Here is an 11,818-nt window from a genome sequence, read left to right as displayed (position 1 = left end):
AAATAATATGTATCCCAACAAATGTGATCGCGAATGCATCCTGAAGATAAAAGCTAACTAGCTGGCACAAAAATACTGCAACTGCTCACAATGATTTGCGGCTGATGCTTGCTTTTAATTGGTTGATTGCAAAGTCGGGATGCTTTCGTGGGAAAAATGGTCGCGATATTTAGCATTGCTCGGACACTTATTGATAGTTTCTTTTTCTCGTGTGCATGATTAAAGACAAACCTTCACGAATTTAACTTGGTAAGGAACGTCACTGAGAGCTAAACATTTATTAGAATTTTCATCCTCAAACAAACCAACATTTTTGCACTCATGTTTGCAAGAAGCACAAACACTAGGACAATAAACAAGTTTATAGCCCTCGACGTATTTCTCAATCTTGAACCAATTACTAATGCTATGTGGGCCCAAGTTGCCAGTAAAACCATTTGTGGTAGTACACGACTTTCTCTTAGAAACATCAAATCGATCAAGCTTCCACACGAATTCGAACGAAACATGATGTTTAGGTCGGAAGAGACATAAATAACACCTTTTTTTTTTGTTAGGATGTGTTAAGTGTAAACCTGATTGAAAGACTTTGGTATCTACTCACAACAATAGCATCACGAGGGTACATATAGCTGACCAATATAGCTGGAGAGACCTAGGCCTTCAGGACTTCTACTATTGGTGTAAGGCATGGATGAAAGAACATTTTAATTGGTATTAGCTCAAGAAAAGTGCTCTTCTCCCGTCACGGTTTGCTCACTCCCAACCGCACTTCCAAAAATAACCTCATCGCGAGTTAACTCACGCAGGTGATAAACATAGCGTGTCTTAAGTCACGTTGGTTATACATCTGCGTGAGTTAAGTCACGTTGCACCCATCATGGGTTAAGTCACGATGCGTGTCCTTTTAAAGACCAGACAACAACTCATTTTTTCTTTTACATCTAAAATCTCCAAAATCTCTCTCAAATCATCCAAATTCGAAATTTCTCCAAAATTCTTTTTTAGAAAAAGGATCAATCTTCCACAATCCGTCAATGACATGAGAATAAATGGCTTCCCCGGAAGGATGTAGTAATCTAAAACTCATTTCCCATGCAAATATTTGGAGTAGAAACTCATTTCCCATGCAAATATTTGGAGTAGATAATCTTCATTTCAACCTGTCTCAAGGTATTTCTTTTTACTAAACTAGAATAAAAATTCAATTCATTTAGCAACACATGTACATATATATTTCAAAAAACTTATTCATCCAGGGTAACTCGTGGCTGCTACCAACAACATAATTTTTTAACTTATGAATAGAGTCAATATAAAATAATTAATACTATATTAAAAAAAGTAAAACGATATTTATTTTTAAACTTTTTGTTATTTGTATATTATATATATAAACTATTATTTACACTTGAATAGAAGGGAAGCAAGCAATAAGCTGCGCCGCCAAGCCTTTTTGGAGCAACACTTAGTATAGAATAAAAGGAATAAAGGAAGAAGTATATATAAATTGATCTTGAAGAACAATTTTTTTTTTTAAGGATTGAAAAACAATTTGTTCTTCAGTGCTAAAATTATAGAATATGTGTTGGAACATTGGTGTGATGTTGGAAGAAAAATTGGAAGATTAAACATCAAGTAATTATAATTTCATATAATGTTGTGTGAATTGAAAAAATAGGGTGTGGGGGTCCCACAAAAAATAGAGCACACACATTTGTAGTGTTTAAATTGCGGTATTTAATTTTAAATACTTGAGTGGTTGTAGTGTCATATTGATAGTTTGGAGAACTTAAAGTTAGAATGGTGATAACACCATATTGGAGTGGTCTCAGCACCATAACAGAGAGGTAACAATACCATATTAAAGTGGTTTCAGTATTAAAGAGTGATCTTAGTACCATATTTGAGGGTGTAAAACTCGAACGGTTTTCTACAGTGCAGTAGTTAACCACACAGTTGTAGCTGGGCTTGTTTTATCCTAGAGGCGACGTGGTTGATAGTCCTCCTTGCACAACTTTGGTCAGTGCCACGAAACGTCTTAAAGAGAGCTACCTAGTCGTGACTTAACTTATTAACAACTTCGGTAGATATTCTTTTTCAAAAAAAGAATTTTAAAATTCAAATACAACAGTTTGAAAATCCAAAAACAACAATTTGGATGAGATAATTTGAGTAACTTTCAGTTTAATCAGTGATTGTGAATTTGAATTGGAACTATGAGAGTGCAACTAAATTAAAAGTCTTAAGAAATATCCTTATAATTTTTGTGATATGATAAAAGTTGAGAGGTTGGTCTCCATAATTACTACTACAAGATATCAAATAATTTAGACAAAATGAAATTTAAAAGTTGCAACAAACATAGAAAAGCATAGATCAATCATATTTATTCATTCATATATTTTTATTCTCCACAAGGAAAATCAAACTCAATAATCCTTATAAACATATAAGTTGTTGCCATTGATCAAGCTTGCTGAAACTTGATTTTGAGGGGAACATTAGTGAGAGCCAAACGCATTTCCCTATTCTTATACTTATAAATCCCAATATCTTTGCATACATGGTTGCATGAAGGACACACATTAGGGCAATAGACCAATTTATAAGCATCCTCATACTTCTCAATCTTGAACCAACTATCGATTGAATTCGAACCATTAGTTGTCAAAAATGTTGCTTCCTTAGAATAAGGACCAATCTTCCACGCTACTGAATAGTTAGGACACCTATCATCACCATTACCTAGCATTATATTGAGATCAGTGGAGACACGAATCTCACCTTTAACAGGTGCCAACCTTAGTGGAAAACCAAGGCCTTGTCTTTGTTTCACAACTACTACATGAAGAGGGCAAGGTTCACCAATAGAACTTTCAAGGGAAATATCTCCACCATTCGCCGGGATGATGTAGTAATCGGAATCAGTTCGAAGCTTCTTCCCCGATACGTCAAGGACTTGACTGAGCGATGCTTTAGATGTTACAAGTAGTGGTTGGGAGGACAAGGCAAGGAGAAGGAAAAGTGCTAGCATTGTTGTGCTCTTCATTGTAGTATCTATGTGTTTTAAGTGGTTTGTGTTTGTTTTGGTTTTGAATGGAGTTGATGGGAGATATATATTGAATTATTTATAGTTGCTATTACGATTTCTATATAGATTCATAAAATTTTCATGGTAGATTTGTGATCATTAATTTGACAATACAATTGGCCAACATAATTAGTTGTTGTATTTGAAATTGAATATTTAAGAACCGTGTCTTCAAAATCTCTGGGTGCCCTATAATACTTAGTTCGTAGCCGATAGTGTCGTGTAGCAAATCGATGGACTATATTTCTATATTTTTTATGTCAAAGATGTAATTGGCCAAAAATTCAATACTAAGATTTTTTTTTTTTAAGTCCTAATAGAAATTGAATTAAAATAAAAAGGAAGTACAAGACTGGGGGACATGAACCTGACCCAGATAACCACATATACAAACCCTGACGGGTGATACAACAATCAATACACAAGTGGTAAAGAAACCAACTCTAAACAACACTACTACGGACAACCCAGCGAACCCACGTATGGATACGAAACCGAACTGCAAAAAAACGCTGAGTGAATGCTTAGAGTATCAAGGTAGGCGTATGAATCGTCTGCCAACACAGAAACGATCCAAGGTCCATCAGCTCCCTAAAAACATCAGCAAGTCAAAGCGCCCTTTCGGGCCAAATCAATCCAGTCGAAGTCCAAATCAATGAACAAACGACAAATACAGTCCACCTACGGCACAGCCGTGACGGATGAAATAGTTCTGAAGGTAAGATTAACGACTACTACCGCCAACACGGAGCGACTACATACCAAACTCTTTCGAGCAACATTTGTTGAATCAAATCCACACAGATGAACAGAACTTTATGTAACCAAATCTTAAATCTAGAAAATCCAGATTGAAGATTAACAACAAACCAAGATCTGGATCAAACCTCCAGCAGCTTCAACTTCTTGGAAACAAAGCGAAAACAAACAAACAGAACATCACACAAACAAAAACAGAAAGCACAAACAGATCCGTCGCAACCAAAAAGCCACCCGGAATAGAACATGAACAACAACGGTGGCGCCACCTACGACCGCAACCCCAAAACTTCCGGCGCAGAAGAGGAAGAAACCCCAGCTTGCAACAACTCTAACACAAACTTGCGTACGACGACGAACACAAAGAACGGCGACGAACCAAGAGTAGATCTGAAGCAAGGATCACCGGAGAAGAAAAGGGGCCGCCGGTGGTGCGGAGGTTAACTCGTCGCACCACCGTCTTTGAATACTAAGATGAATAAGTAAGAAATACATAGTTTAAATTTCAATCTTTGTATACTGTAATATCATACGGATTGAACTATATTTATATTCTGCTACATATTTTAAAAATATTTTATTTATGAAAACATATTTAAATTATTAAAAATATATTTTATTTATGAAAACATATTTAAATTATTAAAAGTAGTCAATTCGTTCTCCATTTTGGTGAACCAACGCTAATATTAATATCGGTTTACAACCACGCTTGTTTACAGATACTTTCCCCGGTGTAATTTTCTGGAAGCAACTATAGGGCATAACCCAAGTTTTGTTTGGAGGAGTATATGCAACTCTAAATTCATTCTCAAAGCTGGTAGTAGGTGGAAAATTGGAAATGGTACATCTATCCTGGAATAATTATTGGATGAAGGATAATGTTACTTTATACCCTCTTGAGGATGTTGCGGCCACACTAGCTAACCTGCGTGTTTCAGATTGTCTTTTACCGAACGATAAGTCTTGGAATCTGCCTTTTCTGCATTCAGTTTTCAATAACCAGGTTGTGGAGCATATTATCAACACACCTTTATATCCTTCAGTGCATGAAGATAGGCTGATATGGAAGAAGGAAAATAACGGTGAATATTCCGTTCGAAGTGCTTACCGCTTATGTATGAACGAGTTGTTAGACACTTCACATTTTAAAGTGCAAGGTTATTGGGACTTAGTATGGAAGCTCAAAGTGCCACCTAAAATAAAAAATCTGATTTGGCGCATCTGCAGAAATTGCCTCCCCACACGTAGCAGACTTCGTGACAAAGGTGTGAATTGCACAACTAGTTGTGCCTTATGTAGTTTGAATGAAGAAGACAGCCTGCACTTACTGTTTCAATGCTCTAACAGCATGGCTATTTGGAAAATGTGGAACGGCTTCCCTGCTGTTAGTAATTTATTTAATCATCAACAAAGTGCAGAAGGGGTTATATTTAGTTCCTTACAGGTGCTGGCAAGTGAAGAGGCAGCTATGTTTTGTTGTATTTTATGGAGTATTTGGAAGCAACGAAACAACAAAATATGGAACGAAGTGGTTGATGCACAGGTATTTGTTTTTGATCGTGCAAAGACTATGTTGCAGGACTGGAATTCAGCAAAACTCATTCGGGGAGCTTCACCTACCCATCAACAACGAGCGCATAATGTCAAATGGGTGAAGCCAAGTCCAGGTCGATTTAAATGTAATATTGATGCATCGTTTTCTGAGGCTTCAAATATGGTTGGAATAGGAATGTGTATCAGGGATGAAAATGGTACGTTTGTTCTGGCTAAACAAGTATGCTTCAGTCCCATTTGTGAAGTGCACATTGGTGAAGCTTTAGGACTCTTGTATGCTTTAGATTGGGTGCATAATTTAAGCTTAGGACCTGTGCATTTTGAGTTGGATGCAAAGAGAGTGGTTGATGGTTTTAGTTCCCTAAACTGCGATGTCACTGAATTTGGGAATATCATTGAACATTGTAAATCTCTCTGTAGCAATTTTTATGTAAACTCACGTGTCGAGTTTGTGCGGAGACAAGCAAACGAGGTTGCTCATAACTTAGCAAAAGCAGCCTTGTTATCAGCTAGTTCCCAAATAGTGGTAGAAATACCATATTGTATTGAACACATATTGATGAATGAAATGCTATAACTTTATTTCTCTCAAAAAAAAAAAACCACGCTTGTTTACTATTAATGCTAACTAGTTTAGAGACCCGGCGTTGTCCGGGTTAGATATTAAATAAGTTTTATAAGTTTGTGTGCACGAATAGACGTGTCAGTATATTAGATTGAATTTATTTAAATTTACAATTATAATAATATCATAAAAATAAATATAAATGATGAGATGAATGTCTAATGCAAGAATAAAAAGTGTAACAAAATCAATAATGAATTAGTGCAAGTGATAATAGTTTTGGGTCCCTTTAAACATGTGGTCATGGGTTTGTTTCGTGGCCCATGCGTATGAGAGAGAAAAATCGACTGAAAGGGAAGAAAGTGGTTGATATATATATATATATATATATATATATATATATATATATATATATATATCAAAATATATGTATGAGAAATAATAAAATTGGTGTTTGGCAAACCTGAAGAAGGAAAAATGTTAGATGAAAAGAAGGTTTGGAGTTTCTGCTTGTGCTCAAAATATGTAAATATGTGATTAACGAAAATTTATTTATTTATAGTTAACATTTGCATTAGAATATGCTGCTAAAAGATAACATAATAACTAATCGAACCTTTTTTTATCAAAAAAAAACTAATCGAACCTTTTTTTTATCAAAAAAAAAACTAATCGAACATTTTTTTTCCTCAAACATAAAAACTAATTGAATGATATAGTGCTAAAAGATTAGTAATAACTAATTGAAGCTTCTTTTCCTAAAAACAAATAAACAAATTGAAGTCTTTTAATCATAAAATAAGATCGTATATGTAAACTTTGTTGAAAGAATTATGAGTAGTTTGTTGAGATATTTTTGTTACATAAAATATTAGAAATTCAATAAAAATTTAAAGAAAATATTGAGTGGATAAGATCAAAATGTTGTTGAGATATTTATGTTAAATAAAATACTGGTTTTTAAAAATAGAAAAAATAATAAAATTATTGAGAATGAATGTGGAAGTGACATGTGGCATAAAAAACCATACTTTATATATACACTATTGATTTAGAAATACAAACGACTGTGATATTGGTTTGTTATTTAGAAACGACTGTGTGTTCCTATACACTATTGGGTTCATGGTGTCCGCTATATTGGCATTCACCAATTATGAATGGATGCCAATACCTATTGCTATAACGGCACACACCAATTATGAATGTCCGCTATACTGGGTTCAAGCACAAAACAACATAAAAGATCAACATAAGCAAAAATACCTATTGCTAAACTACGAAACTGGTGAAATAATAATAATAATAATAATAATAATAATAATAATAATAATAATAATAATAATAATAATAATAATAATAATAATAATAATAATAATAATAATAATAATAATAATACAAAATAGGAATGGATGCCACAAACTCAATTATGAATTATGAATAAGAATGGAGAGAAGAGCGGTACTGTTGAATCGGAAAAAGAAAAAGAAAACAATAGTATAGGTGTTAGTTCAAGGACCTGAAACAAAAACAATAGTATAAGTGTTAGTTCAAGGACCTGAAACTCGTAGGTGTTTGTAATGGATACCAGAAACAATAGTTCAAGGACCTGAAAGAAAGAAAAAAAACAATCAGTAAACTCACTCGTAGATGTTAGTTCCATCTTATATTATATATATAAAAATAAAAATCTAAGCATAAGTAGAAGAAACGATAGTATAAGTGTTTGTCAAACATGAAGCAAAAAAAGCTTAGATCAAAAGAAGGTTTGAGTTTCGATTTCTGCTCAAAATATGTGATTTTGGTTATTAACAAAATCTCATTTATTTATAGTTAAAAAAAAACAAACCGAAACCTTTTTTTTCTCAATGAAAATACTAATTGAATAATATGGTGCTAAAAGATTATATAATAACTAATTGAAACTTCTATTCCTAAAAAAAAATAAGAAGAAAAAAGGAAGATTTAATGGATAATATTGAAAGTATTATATATAGTTTGTTGAGATATTTTGGCTACATAAAATATTAGAAATTAAATATAAAATTAAATAAAATATTTAGTGGATAAGATTAAAAGTTTTTTGAGATATTTATGTCAAATAAAATATAAAAAAATAATAAAAATATTGAGAATAAACGTGGAAGTGACACGTGGCATAAAAAACCTTACTTTATATATATACCATTGATTGATATTGATTGATGTAAACTTAGTTGAAAGAATTATGAGTAGTTTGTTGAGATATTTCTGCTACATAAAATATTAGAAATTCAATAAAAATTTAAAGAAAATATTGAGTGGATAAGATCAAAATGTTGTTGAGATATTTATGTTAAATAAAATATTGGTTTTTAAAAATAGAAAAAATAATAAAAATATTGAGAATGAATGTGGAAGTGACATGTGGCATAAAAACCTTACTTTATATATATACTATTGATTGATACTATTGATACTATTGATTGATTTAGAAATACAAACGACTGTGATTGGTTTGTTATTTAGAAACGATTGTGTGTTCCTATACACTATTGGGTTCACGGTGTCCGCTATATTGGCATGCACCAATTATGAATGGATGCCAATACCTATTGCTATAACGACACGCACCAATTATGAATGTCCGCTATACTGGATTCACGCACAAAACAACATAAAAGATCAACATAAGCAAAAATACCTATTGCTAAACTACGGAACTGGTGAAATAATAATAAAATAATAATAATAATAATAATAATAATAATAATAATAATAATAATAATAATAATAATAATAATACAAAATAGGAATGGATGCCACAAACTCAATTATGAATTATGAATAAGAATGGAGAGAAGAGCGGTACTGTTGAATCGGAAAAAGAAAAAGAAAACAATAGTATAGGTGTTAGTTCAAGGACCCGAAACTCGTAGGTGTTTGTAATGGATACCAGAAACAATAGTTCAAGAACCTGAAAGAAAGAAAAAAACAATTAGTAAACTCACTCGTAGATGTTAGTTCCATCTTATATTATATATATAAAAATAAAAATCTAAGCATAAGTAGAAGAAACGATAGTATAGGTGTTTGTCAAACATGAAGAAAAAAAAGCTTAGATCAAAAGAAGGTTTGAGTTTCGATTTCTGCTCAAAATATGTGATTTTGGTGATTAACAAAATCTCATTTATTTATAGTTACAAAAAAACAAATCGAAACCTTTTTTTCCTCAATGAAAAAACTAATTGAATAATATGGTGCTAAAAGATTATATAATAACTAATTGAAACTTCTTTTCCTAAAAAAAAGAAGAAGAAGAAAAGGAAGATTTAATGGATAATATTGAAAGTATTATATATAGTATATTTTGGCTACATAAAATATTAGAAATTAAATATAAAATTAAATAAAATATTTAGTGGATAAGATTAAAAGTTTGTTGAGATATTTATGTCAAATAAAATATAAAAAAATAATAAAAATATTGAGAATAAACGTGGAAGTGACATGTGGCATAAAAAACCTTACTTTATATATATACTATTGATTACGCTCAGTTTTATAAGATGAATATATGGAATGTCTAAGGTTTGAACCATGAGGCCTACATATTGTTCAATGTTCATAGCAACTAAGCTAAGCTCACAGGGATCACTCAGTTCTTTTTAAATATCGACTTAAAATAATATTGTTCAAGTAATGTAGTAAATTTTCGGAGTTCTTTTTTGTTTTATTATGCATTCAATTTATTCCACAAATTTTGTTGTCATATGCATTCAATTTATTCCACAAATTTTGTTGTCAAGTAGACTATAGGCTTGAATTCACTTTTTATTGTGAATAAGTGCGGTGTTCGAACTCTAACATTTTCATATAACGAAGCATTGTCTCTACCAACTGACCTATGCAGAACATTTTTTTATATACACTCTCACATGCCAATAAATTTGATTAGTAATATTTTCTTCAATAATTTGTGATACATCCTCTCTCCAATTAATTCCTTTTCTTTTTTTACATACACTATTACTCTCCAAAAAATTGATTGCCTCTCTCTCTTAAATTTGATTTTTAAGTGGATAAAAAAGGAGTGATTCCACCCGGAAATTTAACCCCGCTTCTTGATTATTTTTTCGTCTTCTTCATTAACATCAATATATTTTATCATATCTTTCATATAAAATGACTAAATCATTTAACCTTTCTTATGACTTTGAGAAACTAAAGTAGTTTTAAAAAAAAAACTTCTTTTTACAAATGCAACACCCACTGACATAGTTAAAAAAAATTAATAAACAATTTTGTTAATAAATAGTAAAAAAAAATTGAATGAACTTTTTTTAGCTTAATAAGCACCTAATTTTTTTTGTTAACTTTTAGCCCTAATTTTAATAAACTTATTTTTTTTAGGACGGTCGCCCTATCTCATGATATAATATTGCTAACTTCTTTTTTTTTTTGAGGAAATAATATTGCTAACTTTGAAAAGTGAAATTAAAATATTTTCATCACTTTCCGTCCCTAAATTATTTTCCTTGGTTTTGATCCTTTGAACTTGGTTTTCATCCATACCTACGTGCCCATCAATTAGAAATTGACTGACATGGTACTGCTGAAATAACAACTCCACACCACATGATACTATCATCTGATGTGGCAGATATGTCAACGTTGTCTTTTTTGGATGGAGAAGATAAAATATTAAGAGAATATGAAATTTGAGGAACCGTTGCAATGTTATGAGGGTCGGTTCTAAGATTTTTAGTGTTTTGGCAAATTAGTAAAATTGTGTTCTTTTAATTACTTGAATGTATTTCTTCTTGCATTTTTTATTACAAAAAATTCATCCATAATCAAAATGATTCAGAAAGAAATATATCTATAAAATATTAATTACTACATAAAAATAATAATTTTGATGTCCTTATATATCAAAATGATGCCCTGGGCACATGCCCGCCCTGAGGGCCACCCCTCAATGCTATATTTAGTTCATATTACTCACCATACAACGTTAAAAGAAAACATTTATTTTATTTTATTATATTTCTTATTTATTTCTTGACAAGGAGTGTATGCTGAGAATCCTCATAAATTAAGGAAATACACTTATTCATAGTTTTTTTCCTTCTTCTTGTGTGCATGATTAAAGACAAGCTTAATTTGACTAAACCTTCACGAATTTAACCTGGTAGGGAACATCACTTAGAGCCAAACGTTTATTCCCATTTTCATCCTCAAACAACCCAACATTTCTGCACTCATGTTTGCAAGAAGGACAAAAACTAGGACAATAGACAAGTTTATAACCCTCGACATATTTCTCAATCTTGAACCAATTACTAATGCTTTGTGGACCCGGGTTGCCTATAAAACCATCCGTGGTAACAAATGACTTTCCTTTAGAAACATCAGACCGATCAAGCTTCCACACCGTAGTATGATAAGGACAATTTGAATTCGAACGAAACATGATGTTTAGGTCGGAAGAGACACGAATAACATCTTTTTTTAGGTTAAGAGGTGTAAACATGATTGGAAGACTTTGGTATCTACTCACAACAATGATATCAAGAGGGCATGGTTGACCAATATTATTAGAGAGGCCTAGGCCTTCAGGACTTTTACAATTGGTGTAAGGCATGGATAAAAGAACATTGTAATAGGTATTAGCTCGAAGGTATTTGCCTGTTATGTCTAAAACTTTTTCGGGTGATGATTGTGATGAACTAAGTAAAGGTTGTGAAGTTAAGGCAATGAGAAGTACAAAAGCTAGGAATGTTCTCTTCATTTTGTTTTATTTGTGAATCAAGGTTTGAGTAAAATTGTGTTTTGGTTACTTGTGAATGAAGGTTAAGGAA

The 11,818-nt window shown here is 32.0% G+C and overlaps 1 protein-coding gene and 2 pseudogenes across 1 annotated transcript; all 3 read right to left on the bottom strand.

Annotated features, from left to right (window-relative positions):
- Positions 1 to 219: 219 nt before the first annotated feature.
- LOC146917620 (miraculin-like) lies at positions 220 to 707 on the bottom strand (annotated as a pseudogene).
- Positions 708 to 2,365: 1,658 nt separating this feature from the next.
- On the bottom strand, positions 2,366 to 3,117 carry LOC146917619 (kunitz trypsin inhibitor 5-like). Its single transcript, XM_085719453.1, has one exon. It carries the CDS (start codon positions 3,050 to 3,052, stop codon positions 2,471 to 2,473), a length of 582 nt encoding a protein of 193 aa, XP_085575579.1. The 5' UTR covers positions 3,053 to 3,117; the 3' UTR covers positions 2,366 to 2,470.
- A 7,705-nt stretch (positions 3,118 to 10,822) lies between these two features.
- Positions 10,823 to 11,818, bottom strand: LOC146917618 (miraculin pseudogene; annotated as a pseudogene).

Source organism: Medicago sativa, chromosome 6 (assembly GCF_051527215.1).
Source record: "Medicago sativa cultivar Bolivia chromosome 6, Bolivia_mono, whole genome shotgun sequence".
In the NCBI taxonomy this organism is placed as follows: Eukaryota; Viridiplantae; Streptophyta; class Magnoliopsida; order Fabales; family Fabaceae; genus Medicago; species Medicago sativa.
The sequence above is the reverse complement of the archived record's forward strand: the minus strand, read 5'-3'. Positions and strand labels throughout refer to the sequence as shown.